Here is a 15092-nt window from a genome sequence, read left to right as displayed (position 1 = left end):
GTTGTTCTTGTTCCCATATGATGCCTGATGATCCAGAGACATCATAACTACTTCCAGTGTGGGTTTTTTAGCCTAGCATTCCCAAAATAAAGGATAGCTGTGCTTTTTGTAGCACATTACTGAAGAAGTGTGTCTTGTGTCAAAGGACGTGGTACAAGACAGTTTGGGGCTGTAGGGTGGCAAAAAAGATTTGGCTGGAATGTAGGGAAGTTTTGCTTAGGGTAGAGTTAATTTTCTTCACAGTAGCTGATATGGGGCTATGTTTTGGATTTGTGATGAAAATATTGTTGATGAGGCAGAGATGTTTTTGTTACTGCTGGTCAGCTCTTACACAGAGTCAAGGCCTTTTCTGTTCCTCACTCCATCCCACCAGTGAGAAGACTGGGGATGTACAAGGAGTTGGGAGGGGACACAGCTGGAATTGTGAAAGGAACATCCTATACCATATGACACCTTGCTCAGCAAAAAATATTAGGGGGAAAGTTGCCTGGGGGCCTGTGGCTCAGGGCCTGGCTGGTCATCAGCTGATTGGTGGTGAGCAATTGTTTTCAATTGCATAAGCTGTCTTCCTTGGGTCTTGTTTATCTCTCTCTCTTATTTTTCTTTTAATTACGTTGTTGTTGTTATTATTTTTTTATTTATTCTTACTAACTGTTCTTATCCCAACCCATGAGATTTCTCACTTTTACTCTTCCAATTCTCATCTCCCCCAGAGCACAGGAGCAGGGAAAGGAGCAAGTGGTAGGATGGTGTTTAGTTGCCAGCTGAGGTTAAACTATGACACCCCTCAATTTAAATATCTCCTTTCTTCTGGATGTCCCTGGCAGATTTATGCAACCTAGTTGTATCCCCTTTCTGCATTTACTGTTTCAAGCTAAACAGTCTCACTTTCTTTAGTCTTTTTTTTATAAACTATGCTTTTAAAATTACCAGAATAGTGGAAAACATATATCCATATAAAAACCTGTGTATTTTAGTGTGAAAATAGCCTATGACTGTTGTTATTCAAAGTAATGTTCCTGCAGAAGCCATCAGTGCATTTCATGCATTGCTTCAAAAGCAGAGTTTTGTCAAGAAAATCACAGAAAGCCTTTATTTTAACTCATTGCTGAGAGGTGAGAGCCACTTTCAGTGACATTTGTTTAGACTAAAAAAGTGAGTGTGACTATAATCCATTTAATTAATTGAAGGGAGAGACACTTTGCAGGGTGATCCCTAATCTGCAGGTAAAACCACAGATGGAGCATCCTGGTTCCCTAGGCAGGAGTTTGCCTTGGAGCTGAGATATGACACCAGGAGTGAAAGATGTCAAAGAGGTAGTGAGCATAAGAAAACTAGGAGCTGACACCAAACTGGACAGCTGGTTTGGCTACTGATGGAGGGCTGTGTAAGGGCTGTGTTGTTTCACCTTTGTGGATGCCAGAGGGAGGCTGTGCTGTGTGCTGTACCTTAGACACGGTATCTGTAGTCCCTAGGTAAGATCACAGTGACTAAAGGGAAATCTTACAGGCTGGTTCAATGAGTCTTAGGAGGTCACACATCAGGTCAGTTCAGCTGAAAATAGCACTGATGCCTGCTTTGTTAGAAGTAATTGCTATATTTAGGCTATATGAAAAAATCCTCAGTTAAAGGAAGACAAAAAGGATAACCTAAAGAATTAAAATCCTGAATATCAAATTCAAAGAAAAGTATCAATCTGAAGTACACCATCTCTGTGGTAAAGAGTAATTTAATTACATGGTTTTAAATGTAGGAGACTTAGCAACTTCATTATTCACAGGATTCATCTCCTTAAATCTTTTTTCTGATTGTTCACTCTAGAATACAAGATTCTCTACAAAAACAAGTATGGTATATGAAAAACTAGTAGCATTTCTTTTAGAGTGTTCTTGTTCTATTTTGCATAGGCATTCTCCATAGATTAGGATGTTTAGGATATAAAGTATTATCCTATTAGTCTGCTAAGCACTTTCCATTGTTTCAGTTTCTGCTGCCAGATTTGCAAAGGAGCAGCAAGCTCTTATGTCAGGATTTTCAGAAGCAAAATAGAGAATCTGGCCCCACCTATGGGTGAGGAACTTAACATATGCTTGGAAATCCACTAAAAAGCCTTGAAACGTTCACCTGAAACATGTAGTTTAACTGTATACTTTACAGCAAGTATCTGTGACAGATATATTTAGTTTATATAAATTCACTTGGAAAGTCCTGCAGTCTGAAAAGCATGTCAGTACATGTTAGTGTGTACACTATTCATTGTATGTGTGACACAGCCAGATATTGCTGGAGATAAATATTTTGTCATGCTGTTTTTGGATGTGTCTCACTTTGTGACTTATCTTAAATGAGGACTAGATCCCCTTAATCCCCAGGGCCTCATTTGCTTTGGCAGCCAATAGAGGAGATGGAGCCAATTCTGAAATAGAGCTGCAGTAAGCCTGGGGAGCTGGCACCCACAGGCTTACTGCAGCTCTGTTTCACAAGTCTTCTTGTGTAAAACTCTTGGTTTAGTGAATATGGTAATAGGAAATTAATATGTTGATGTGTGCTAGGAGTGTCTTATTATGAAACTTAACAAATATTAGCCATTAAAAATGTTTTAAAATCATGCAATTGGACACTGCATAGCATGAAATGTGCTTGCTAATTCCCCTCTGCTCAGGCATCCTTTCTATTCCAAATGCTAAGCTTTTCCAAACAGCTGCTACTTACACTTGCAGCCCTGGGAAATTGTTTTTTATTATTTCCATCTTTCTTTGAGTAAGAAATGTCTTTACTAACGTTCTACTGGCCTTAGGATGCAAAATAGACAACACTCAGTAGTGGATCAGTGGCATAAACCATAGCAGAGCCATAATGGGGCTCAAGGAGGTGTTTTCTGATGGCTTTTGTATCTATTAGATGATGATCTTATTTTCTGGGTATTCAATATCCAGTTCTGCCAAGTGCTGGAAGCATGGGTTTTGAGATAATTGAAAATATTTATTTTAATGCCTGTGTTTGAACAGGAAGATCCAGAGCAAGTGCTATTTTCAGAGTTCTTAATGACATGTGGTCCATATTTCACTGCTGTGAGTTAGAAAATCACTTCCATAAAGCAGAAGGACTTGGTGGGTAACAACACACTGTATTTATAAAAAAACAGAAGATGAATTTTACTTTTTGGAGCTCATATATAGCAGTAGAATTCATGCCTCAACAGGCAGCCTTGGGGTGTGGAAGATTTTTCTTAATAGTAGATATATTGACATAATATTATTTATCTACTGCAGTATTCTAGGCTATCCAAGCAGTATGGAATGGACATCTACCTGAAGAAGGAGTTCCTCCAGTACACAGGGTCTGTGAAGGAACGAGGGGTACTTTACCTTCTGATGTCATTGCCTCAGGTACAGCACAATGTCACCATTCAAAAAGAAGTGGTTAAGCTCTGCTTCATGAAAATGGAGCAGAGTTGAAGATAAATTTACCTCTAATCTCCATGGAATCACAGTGTTTCTTGTCTTTCGAATCATTGTACTGAACACAGCATGTGAATGGAGATAGGTCTGAACATAAAATACTACTTTATTTACAGCTGGCTGATTGGCTGGTGAAATTCTTAAAAATGTTTGAAACAAAAGCTTGCAAAATAGAAACATCAGCATTTTCCTGTGGCATTATAGTGCAAGTGTTTTTATGTGTATTGTAGTTCTGGTATGTTGAAACCACCAAACTCTTGAGTGATGATGAAATTGAATTACAATGACTATGACAAGGATCTGGATCACCAATTGATTTTGTAATGAATTTCAATTTTCTTACATGAATAGCTTGTTTATCATTTGTCATAGGAGGTTGCCATTGTCACAGGAGTCTCTGCAGTAATAAATGTTATAAGAGGCATGAGACAGCAGCCCAGAGCAGTGGTCATTCCTGCGTTTCGTAATAATATAAATTAAATCTTCTGTTAAAAGGAAGCCTGAAATGAAATAATTTCATACAGGCAGAGCAGAGATTTCAGCTCTGAGGGACCAGATATCAGCCCTTCTGTGATCAGTTGGAGTTTTTTACCTCTTTCCAATGAAACTGAAATTCAAGTAATTGAACCCAGGGGAGTGCAGGCACAGGAATTGATCTTGTTTTAGCTGTTTTCAAAAAAAAGCTGTTTTAACTTTGTGTGTAAATCCTGATATCACACCAAACGTGCATATACTGTACCATAGTATCACAATTCAACCATCTAGTAAAGGGAAAAAAAGGAAGCCAGATCACTAGAATGATCCAGGATCATATGGGACAACTACACGACACTGCATAATGTGCAATAAGCAACCCTGTTTTTTAGGAGCAGCAAAGAAAGGGGGTGATCGTGGCTTCGGACAGTAACTTTTCCATGGCTGTTGCTTACCATGCCTCAGAGCTCCATATTCCCGTGTTTGTCATCGTGTCCACCAGCACGGCTCCGGCCAGGGTGAAAATGTGCCGTGAGTACGGCGCCATGGTCATCTCCTACGGCACCACAGCGAAGGATTCCCAGGTGCACGCGAGGAGGCTGGCACAGGAGAATGGTTACCTCTACCTCGAAGAGTAAGTGAAAGGCAGGCTCATTAGAAAGATCTGGCTAGATGCTTGCACACTCAGCTCTGCAAAAACAATTGGGTTCTTTAAAATGTTGTCACGGCTCATCAAAATTCTCCTCTTACATGGAACATGGACAGTTTATATGTTTCCAGGCACAAATCATGTCTTTCTGTAACAGGTGAGGATGGAGACCAAAATGAAACACTCTTCTCTGCCCCTAGATTAGGCAAACTCTGTGGTTAGGGATTTCTATGGCCTAATATGATAGTGGCTGTAGGTTAATTCTTTAGGAACTCTGTCAGAATGCATTAAGGCTAGTGTTCATTTCTGGTCTCTCTGTTTGAAGACAGGTGGGTAAAAGTTCAATGCAAAGGTTCAGTGGGATAATGTGGAGCAAGAGAATGTTGAAGAATGGTTGAAGGTTAGAAAACTGCTCTAAGATTTTCACTTATCTGGTGTGAAGAACAAAACTGATATTGCCTTGAAAAAAAGATGATTAAGAGGCTACTTCACACATACATTTAAAGTAGCTAAGGATGAGCATAAATCTAAATTTGCACTGTTTGAGATCACTGGACAAGGCAGACCTAACAAAAACATAAATATGACAGGCAAAAACACTTTGAACTGATACCTCTTCCCTGTTCTCTTTGATCTCTGTAGCCTCTTGTGCATTCCCCCCCTCCTTTCTTTTTTTACCTTTCTTCAGGAAAGATTTCCAAAAGCACAGAGGGGTGAGTCATTAACAGTGGCCCCTCTGATGCCCTGGGCTGGAATGTTATTGTCACTCTACCATTTCTGTGCAGGAAGTCCTCACTTCTTTCCCAGCTGGTGTGTAGGGAAGGCAGTACACAACTGCTCAACCCCGCTGTCAGCTCTGCCAGCAGCCAGTGACACGCAGAGCTGGCTCGTGTGCCTGGTCTGCCACCATGGGCACAGTCTTGTCCCAGGCTGGGATTTCTGGTAGGGAATGAGGTGCCCTGAATCCCAAAGAACTTTAAACACTTTTATACTCCTTTGAAAACCACAGTTTTCCATAACTTTGTGATTTCCAAATTTCTGTCAGCCATTTTTCAATTGATTGTGTTAACTTCCAGCTGGCTTGCATCAACTATCACATTCACACATAAGAACAAAATATTTTTATTGCAATTTGATGTTTAATCTTCCCCTCCTCCCTAAATAATGATTTAAGTTACATGAGGTAGATATTCTACAGGTTCATGAAGCTCCAGGGATAATGCTTGTGTAGAACTTCAACATTCAACACTGAGGAACTCTAAATGTACACACTACCATTAACAATACTAAAGCACTTTGATTTATTTCAGGTTTCAGGTTACAAGACACAGAGTTGTTCGGTCTGTGACTGTGTTTAATTAAAACATCACATATGCAATTTTTCATTGAGGGAAAAAAAAAAAAAGGAAGAAACCCCCCCACTTCAATTGTGATTTTTTTCATAATGGGATATCTGAAAAATGTTTTGTTAGGTGAGAGATTTCCCAGTGTATTGTATGCCTTTATGGGTAGCCAGTGTTCTCCAGTGTGGGTCTGACACACATTCTTGTCACTTTTTGTCAAAGCTGTTTGTAAAATACCAGCTGATCTCCCAAGTACTAGAATGGAACTTCTGAAATGTCATTTTATTTCACTTTAATTCTAGCTTGCATACAATCCCTAGCAATTTGGTCTCTGGGTCTCCTCACCCAGTAATTCATTCTGCCCTTCCTGAAGCAGACACTGCATGCCTGGGTTTGGCTGTACCTGCATGGGCGATGCCCTGCAGCTGGGTGTGTCATCATCAGCTCTTCCCATTGCTTGAGTGCAATTAAAATACTGTGTCATGAAAATGACCATGCAAGAATTCAAATAGGTGAAGGACACTTTTTACTCAGTGGCAACTTCCTGGGAAATCCCAGGAAGGAAATGTGATTTTTCAAATTGGAATTCAATCATTTAGTCTGCCTAATTGCTGCCTAGGTGCTGTGAAATTTTTACTGACTATAGAGGCTCAGGACCTCATTATAAATGCAATAATAAATATTGACTATTTCCAATAACTAAATCAGTACCTCTGTGAGGATGTGAGAAAGATTCTTTTGTGAATCAAGGAGGAAAGAGTGCTGCAGATTGAATTATACACCTTCCTTCCTTGAGGGCCCACTTTTTTCTCGTGTAACTCCGTATCTAAATGCTGATCAAACCTGATCATTCGTGATCTGGTTAGTCTGTTACTCTGCCCAGCAGACTCTGAACCTTTTACTTGGAACAGATAGGACCAGAACCTTCTAGCTGCCACACCAAAACTTCATTGGAAAAATAAAGTCTGATAGCATTTCAGAAGGTAAATAGCCAAATTTTTAGCTGTGCCTCAAAAATGCTTGTTTCAGTCTACAGTCTTTAGATTTATCTGCATTGTTCCTTCATTTTACCTCAATGGCATATGATTCTCAGAGATATGCTTGCTTTCAAAAAGCAAAAGTTATCAGTCACAGTGCAAAGAAAATCACCCATTTTATTATAAAAGCTGACAGCTGATCTGTGAACTGATGTTTCAACTGGATTTTAGCAAGGAAAACATGATGATCTGAAATATTGATTCAAATTGCTATCAGCTCTCCATGTCCAGAGCAGTCTCATTTGGACAGTTTTCAGTTGTTAGAGGGGCTTTATTCCTTCATTGCACATCTCAAGCCTTCATTCATTTTTGCAGATCCCCTTGTAACCCATGTAACTATGGCAGGCATAGCTCCACAAACTCGGATCTTAATCTCATTTGGGAATAAGTGTCCAGAATTTTTCAGGAGGCCAGTGATATATTTTGTCACATACAAGAAGGAGGAGAGAACTCCTTCAGTGTCTTGATAAAGACAGTAAATACAAGGATTCAGTTGCTCATTCCACTATGATTTCTTGTCTTTGGCTGTGCTACAGGAGTGAAAGTTCATTAATCCTATCCTTTCTTATGTAGTTATATGGGCCCTTGCCCTGAGGAATTTTCTGTGTCTTGGTACATATGTGAGTTAACCTCTCAAGGGCCTTGGTCTCCTTCTTGCAGGAATTCTGTGCTCCTATGCTGACTCCCTCTATGCCTGTCTAACAGTAATAAAAACAATTTTCTAGTACCCAAACATCCTTGTAAATAAAGTTAAGCAAATCGAGCACAGTCATTGGATCTATAATTCTGTTTGCCAGAAAAAGCAGAATGTACAGAGAGCTCGTACTTATTTTCTTATATGTAGTTCTACATTTACATCATTACTAACGTGTAAATAAAATGCAAACCAGCTTTCAGAAATAGATCCAGGTCAGTCATGTGACTGTATAGTGGAGTTTTTTGGTGCTGCTTGTCCCTATTCTTTATACTACATTTGCCTGAAAGTATTTTACCAGTGAATATTTTGGCATGACTAAATGCTTTACTTTATGCAAAGGTATCAGATATTGGCCCTGGACTGTGGAGAGACAACTCTAGCAATCTGTTTGGTATTTGTGAGGTTGAACACACTGCTTAAATCTCATGAAAAATTCCTTTCATCACGAACTCTAAATCCACTGACAGCTACAGAGGGGATTTCTTTTTGAGACTTTGCTTGTAGTTTGGACTGCAACATTTAAAGTTTATGAAGCTGAAGAAAGCAATGGCAATGGAAACATGATTTCTCCCTGTCAGTTCTGTAAACAGCTGATAACAATGGGAGTTAAGTGCTGTTCAGTTTGAAGACTCTTTGAGGGGCTTGTCTACAGCACAAGTTTTCTCCCAGTAGGCAGCAGCATGCTATGCTCCACCTGATGGCACCGTCCTGTTGCATCACCTCCTCCCCTCCTCCTGGGCTGCTGCTTTACTCTCACATTTATCTTTTTCTGCTGAACAATGTCTTGAAAGCAGTAGATTGAGTTATTACTGACTGACAGCTGTGACCTCTGCTGATGTGTGTCCTTCCTTCCCGCAGGGAGGACAGTGCTGTGTACCTGTCAGGCCTGGGAACCGTGGGGCTGGAGATGTACGAGCAGGTGCCAAAGCTGGACGCAGTGATTTTCCCTGCAGGAGGCCACTGTGGCTTGCTGGCAGGGTCAGCTGCTGCACTCAAACACCTCAACCCACATATTTCTGTAATTGTAAGTCGCCTTTCACCTGTTAAGCATTGAGTTTGGGTGGCTTTTACCACAGCTGTTTACAAAAGACACTGGTATCTAGTGACACTTGCAGAGACTGCTTGTGCTGGGGACAGGAGCCATCTGATCCATGGGCTTTGCCTCAGAGAGGACCCTGTAGGATCCAGGGAAGTAAGTTCCTGTCCCTTGGCTGTTTGGCTGGATTTAAGAGAAAAGTGTGGGAAGACTTTTCCTAAGCAAACAAAATCCAGTTCTGTGTTTTGAAATCAATTTTTACTGGAAAAATTTGGTCCTAAGTAAGCCACAGAGTAAGTTTAGTGGTAGCAGGGTTGTTTTGCAACTTGAAATAATCAATTAATTAATTAATTAATTGTTAATTTGAAGGGGAACTTTCTTTAGGTTTTGCTATCTACTTTGGTGGTAACTTCTGTTATAATGGGTTCAATTAAAAAGTGACAGCATATCTCTTCCTCTCAGGGAGTTGAATCTGAAAGTTTCCCAGTATTGCAGCAGTCCTTAAAAGCTGGCCACCCAACTGATGACCAGGCCTGCAACAATCATCACTTCTATGGAGGTGAGAAAATGCAGAATTTTTTTGGAGGTATAATATAGGTTGTAACAGATTTCTCCAAATACATTATTTTCTTGTTACTTCAGTTCAAACGTATTTTAAGGGAGTTCTCTGAAGAGTCAGAATTTAGTTCAAGCTGTAAGAGCAACTTCTGCCACATTTTCCCCACACCCTGATGGGGTAAAATATTATTTCCAGTGCACATGAATACTTAGAAATATGAGAGTATTTATCTGAACATTGTGCTCACATCCAGCATCTAAACAAGTGAAGTAAATGGGAAAGCTCTTGTGTAAAAAATAATTTGGGAAAAGGCAGGAAAATGATGCAGTGTTTAAATATTTAGACACAAAACTGTTCTCAGAACAAAAGTGTTTATAAATGGTACAGTTGTTTCCATATAATTTACTCAAAAAACCTCTGTTGTTAAGCAATTTAAGAACATCCTGTTTTCCTGATGTTCAAGTCTCTGAAAGTTTTGGATTAAATGGGAGTTTTATAAGAAACTTCTAACTTCTCTTGGTTAGCTCTGCCTGTGTCTGCACTCAGCTGTCCTGCTGGAGCTAATAAGCCCAGTGCTGTGCTTGGGTCCCCTCTCCTTCAAGCCTCGTTGGAAAGTGAAAAGCACTGGGCTGCAGGGTCACTCTCACACTGGAACAATGCCAGTGAAGTATCAGAAGTTTCTTGAAGCGGTCCAAAATGGCAAAACCTTCTTGTAAGATTTGGTCTTTCATTGCCAAACACATTTCTGTCACATGAAAAAAAAAAATCAAGCAACTTAAGGTCATGTAACAGCAGTGTGCTGCACTCATTAAGGGCACAAACCAGCCAAGGCTCTAAAAAATGTTCAATATGTCTAAAGCAGCCAACTTCATATTTTTGTCTTTTGAAATCTGCAGATGTGAGTGGAGTTTGCTTTGGCAGCAATTCTTTGCAGCTGACTGGGAAGCTTGTGGATAAAGTTGTTGCTGTGAGGTAGGTGAAGCAAAACAGTGAAATAAATAATACTGGATGGACATTGTTGTATATGAAAAATGTGCTCTGCTCGCAGGGTATGGTGGTTCTGCATGTGCAGTGGAGAGCAGGTTGGCAGGAGTTGCCATCACACAGAGACTGGGGGAGTGTGGGAATGGGGTACCTTTCCTTCCATGACGGGCACTGAAGACTTTGAACCCACACCCACATATCACAGAACCACAGAATATCTCAAACTGGAAAAGACCCATGAAGGATTATCAAGTCCAACTCCCAGGTCCTTGCAGGACTACCTAAAACTAAGTGATATGACTAAAAGTGTTGTCCAAATGGACCCTTTGGCCAAAACTTCACCTGCCACCACTATCTGGTCATGCTCTGGGTGTGAAACTTGTCCTTGAGTTCTACAACACTTGAAGGCAGCTCTTGACAAACCTCTTCTAATCTTCACAAAAAGGCCACATTTGTGAAATATACTTACTGCTAGGATTTAGGTAATATTTCTAGTAAAAAAGCCATCCTGTCTTTCAGTTAATAATGAGTCTGAGATGTGCATTCACCCCCAGCAGCACAGCATTCTGTAAAACCACCTTGGGGTCATATGAATGTGGGTGGATGGCAAGAACCCAGTTACACATAAATGTATTATCTCCTGATCTTGGAAGCTCTTTGGATTTGATTTGTTTTGACCCAAGTCTCTTGCTTTCAGGGAGGAGGACATCCTCATTTCAATGCTGAGGCTGCTGGAGTATGAGCGAGCCACGGTTGATGCAGAAGGGGCCATTGGACTTGCAGCACTGGTGGCAGGGAAGCTGCCTGAGTTGAAGGGTAAAAGGTACAGCAGCTATTGAACTGAGGCAAAAACATGGGGCTGAGCACCTTGGTCCTAGGAAACAGTGAAAACCTACTTGTTCTATGGGTGACAAGGCAGTTCCTGCCCCTGAACTGGCAAGGGGGTCATCAGTCCCAGAACCTTCAGACTGACTAGACCCGTCACAGGTGGTAAGATTGTGTTGAACCAGACAAATGCCAGCCTGGAGACCTGATAAACCTTATCTGTCAGCCTGTTGTCTCCTCTCGTTCCCCCTGTGGAACCCAGCCCCATCTGTGGTGGGACAGGAGTTAGGCTGTCTGCTGCAGTGACCCAGTCCTGAGAGCTGTCCACATTGTCAAAGGGATTATCCTTGTGCTTAGTGTTGAACTTAGTGTGGCTAAGTGCTGCCTTGCCTCTCAGCTTGAGGACTCAGCACTTAAATGGATTGAGCCTCGGCTCAGGTCATAGTCCAGAATGTATTTAAACATACACACCCTCAAGACAAAATAAAATTTCTAGTGCACAGCATTGTACACTAAAATACCGCAGAGGCAATTCTTCAGAAGAAGCTGACAGTACACACAGAGCAGCAGCACGTTTCAGTACAGCTAAAATGAAAGGGAAAATGCAAAGGTCTGGTCTCAAAGAGGTTAGGTTTGACTCTGCAGAGAGGGATTTTAATAGACTATTCATGTGGCTCTGGCACTTCAAACATTTCTGCACTCATTTTTTAGGGTTGTGATGAATTTAATCAATGGTTACAGAAAGCCTTGAACATAGACATTGTCTGATCAGTAACAGGCTGAAACTTAGAACTTCCAGGGGAGAATTATGTCGAATCTTTGAAACTTGAAACCTAGACCTACAGTTCTCCAGGTAATTATCTCTAACAAAACTCAAACCTCTAGGAAATGCGAAATGAAAACCTCAGTTCAGTCCAACCAATGCAGCCAACCTCTAGGTCTCCCCTACCTGCTCATAATGGATACTGAGAGGCAGGAACCCTCTGACATATAACACTTACTGAGGGGAGGTTCTAGCAGACCTTAGGGTGATATTGATACAGTGTTTACAATTTATGGTTCCTTTACACAGGGAAGTGCTAATCAAAACTCCCATCTTTCTGTTTTCAGAGTGGCAGTGGTTATATGCAGTGGAAACCTGGAATTACATTTGCTGCAACAGTGCATAGCTCGTGCTCTGACCCTGGATAACAGAGTGTGCAGATTTTCCCTTGTGATTTCCGACTGCCCAGGAGACATGTCAAAGCTACTGGAGATTTTGGCTCGGGAAGAAGCAAGGTAAATCAGGCTAATAGTTGGGAAATATAATCACAGACTAGCACAAAGATTATTAAAGATTTGGAAATGTTTCCAAACATCTCTGAAGCCAAGTCTGTAAGTAATTAATTAATCAAAGGTTTTTTTCTTGTTATATTGCAGAAAATCTTATATTTCCTTCTTTTTTGTTCCAATCTGAAAACACCTTTGTAGCATAGAATTGTGCCTACTTCAGAATGCAGGAAAGATATTTACTCTCCAAACACTTACAGAAACTGTTTTGCAATGACAAGGAGTTGTTGTGATCTGTAATTTGTCTCTTATTTGATCTAGAGTTTTGGATATCAAACAAGAACGCACATTTGTGACGTCTGAGCTCTTCACTGTCAAGGTAAGATGAGATGCAATTTCAGTTTCTCCAATAGTACTGGCCTCCCCTGGTTTGCTCTGTTTCCTTGTCTCTTTATGCCTGTGTTGAAGAAGTCCAGCAGAGTGTGCAGTGTCAGAGATTGTTCTCTCTGTGTAACACAGCTTCCTGCCAAACACTCAGCAGGCATATAAATAACACAGGACCAGTTTTACCTGCTGTTGCAACACCCTGGGGAAGTACCCCAGGTGCTGTATTGCACAGTTGCTGCTATGACCCCTCCTGACATGTGTGGCAGGCTGCTGGAGGAGGTGAGCAAGCTGCAGCATCCATCCAGAACTTGAAGAGCCAGCTGTGTAGGCTGGCTGTAATTGATGTGTTTGCCTTAAAGCAATGTAGAGAACACCCTTACTCTTAAGGAATCCTTGTTTTTAACTCGGTTTTGTTTCTTATCCACCAAGAGCACAGAGGAGAGCCATTATTCCTTGGTTGTGTACTGGATGCAGAAATAGTGAAGAGGTGCTACCAGCTAATGGTGTCTCTTAAAAGGACCATTTGTCTCATGGTGTACCTCTTGTTTCAACTGGTTTGGCAAAGGCGTGGTCCTACTGACTTCATTCTATCGCTGTCCAGCTCCAACCTGACTTAGTTTGTGAAACCTCAGGTGGAAGTCAAATTAGAGATCTTTGCTAAACAGGCTCATAATTGGGGAGCAGAAATGTTACTGGGTAAGAGAGTTCTTTGATTTTGACCTTTGAATTTAATTTCCCACCTGGATGCAAAAGCCTGCTCAGTATTTTCACTTGCAGATACAAAGAAGAGGGAGATTAAAGATCACTATAGTACATGATATCATCAATACTCTCAAGCATCTAGGACTTAACCCACACTGTCCTGCAGTGTGCCATAATGATAGGCCAGCTCCCTGCTTTGGGTGACTTGGAGATGGCGTGACACTCGCTGCACGAGGTGGATAAATCCCTCTGAGTGACTAACTTAGCTCTGGAAACGCTTTTCACTGAAGGCTAGATTCAGCAAAACCTGTAACTCTTTGGAAGTTTTCAATGCCATTTTTATGGAGTGAGGCTTGTAGTTTTTATCAATGCTATTAAGCAAATTAAATGAAAACTACTGTCTTAGATGGAGGGTTTTGGGGGTTTTTTTGGTTGGTTGGTTGTGGTTTGTTTTGTTTTATTTTTAAGTTTTTAGTAAATACAGGCCCTGAATGAAAACGGTGCCATGTGCTACTCTCTTCACTTTAAACACAATGTATTTTCACTGCCTGTCCACTTCAAGAATCTGACAGTGTTGTACATAAAGATTAAAGGGAGGAATTTGCATCCCTGAATAATTTAATTGGATTTTGGCTTTTCATGATGGCTTTCAATCAGTCTGGGAGAGGTTATTGGATAATTAGATGTGAAGTACAAAGTAGTGACCCAAACATACAGACCTCTGTCTGGTGACATCTAGTGAATTGGGAAGCTTTCTTTAAAAATTAAAACACAGGTAATCAAAAAGGGTAAAATGTAGAGTTTTATATTTAAGCATCAAAATTAATTTGCTCTATCCAGGTACAAGAAAAAATACGTATTTTCATAGTAAAGCTAATACCTGTGAGGGATGTTTTGGTTTTTATTTTGTTGTTTCTAAGAGCCAAAGATCTGTGTCGTGAAAATATTTGAAGCATTTGTTATGTAAATCATGGCACATAAAATAAGGCATGAATTTAAACCTGGGTCAAGAACCAAAATTACCACCTTGTGTTGCACTGGTGGTAATAAGAAGAAAGGCATTGCAGCTATACCCATCTCTTTCTGACTTTAATGTGTACTTTTGACTGTGGATATAGATTAGGTGTTTGACAGAACAGAGCAGCGAGCACAGATGCTGATTTGAAACACTAAATCTGTCCTGCCAGGATTATTGCCTCAGTATTTAATCGTCCTTTTAGATTTACCTTTTTATTTCTAATTAAGAGAAACTTGGCTTCTGGTCACTTATCAGGATGATAGAGCTCCTTTGGGGTTTTTTTCATTCTAGTGAAATGTCTTTGTGGGTTAGTGTTTGTTCCTCTAGTGCACACTTGGAACACTCTGTGGGAAGATCCTTGCTGATAGTCTGATTTCATGGAAAAGTAAGGACTTTCTAAAATGAAATTTTATGTTCAAACTACACTTCTGAAAACACTACAACTTTTGGAAGATTTTACTGGCAAAAACAAGAGGGTTTATTTGTTTATTTTTTAACTAAAAAATAAGCAAGGAATATGTCTATGTTAAAGTAAGAAGTGCCTTGTGCAGAGGGATCAGCTGCTTGTGTTCCTTGGAATATTATGGGAGTTTCTTTAGGATTCTGCCTGCTCATACCTTCAGTTCAGATTCTCTTCCCTTGTGACTCATT

General features: G+C 40.5%; 1 protein-coding gene across 4 annotated transcripts in view; it reads left to right on the top strand.

The window, feature by feature from the left end:
• LOC102108079 (uncharacterized) overlaps window positions 1-15092 on the top strand; it is a 32849-nt gene that overhangs the window by 9522 nt on the left and 8235 nt on the right. For all 4 annotated transcript variants that reach the window (XM_005520819.3, XM_014250543.2, XM_014250542.2 and 1 more), the window contains 8 exons: window positions 3273-3389; window positions 4328-4569; window positions 8520-8685; window positions 9160-9256; window positions 10153-10228; window positions 10938-11063; window positions 12176-12343; window positions 12656-12713. In XM_005520819.3, coding sequence (XP_005520876.2) covers window positions 3273-3389; window positions 4328-4569; window positions 8520-8685; window positions 9160-9256; window positions 10153-10228; window positions 10938-11063; window positions 12176-12343; window positions 12656-12713 — 1050 coding nt within the window. The remainder of the gene's footprint in view (window positions 1-3272; window positions 3390-4327; window positions 4570-8519; window positions 8686-9159; window positions 9257-10152; window positions 10229-10937; window positions 11064-12175; window positions 12344-12655; window positions 12714-15092) is intronic.

This window comes from Pseudopodoces humilis, chromosome 9 (assembly GCF_049639895.1).
Source record: "Pseudopodoces humilis isolate 2021_Gansu_Grassland_sample_001 chromosome 9, ASM4963989v1, whole genome shotgun sequence".
NCBI lineage: Eukaryota > Metazoa > Chordata > Aves > Passeriformes > Paridae > Pseudopodoces > Pseudopodoces humilis.
The sequence above is the reverse complement of the archived record's forward strand: the minus strand, read 5'-3'. Positions and strand labels throughout refer to the sequence as shown.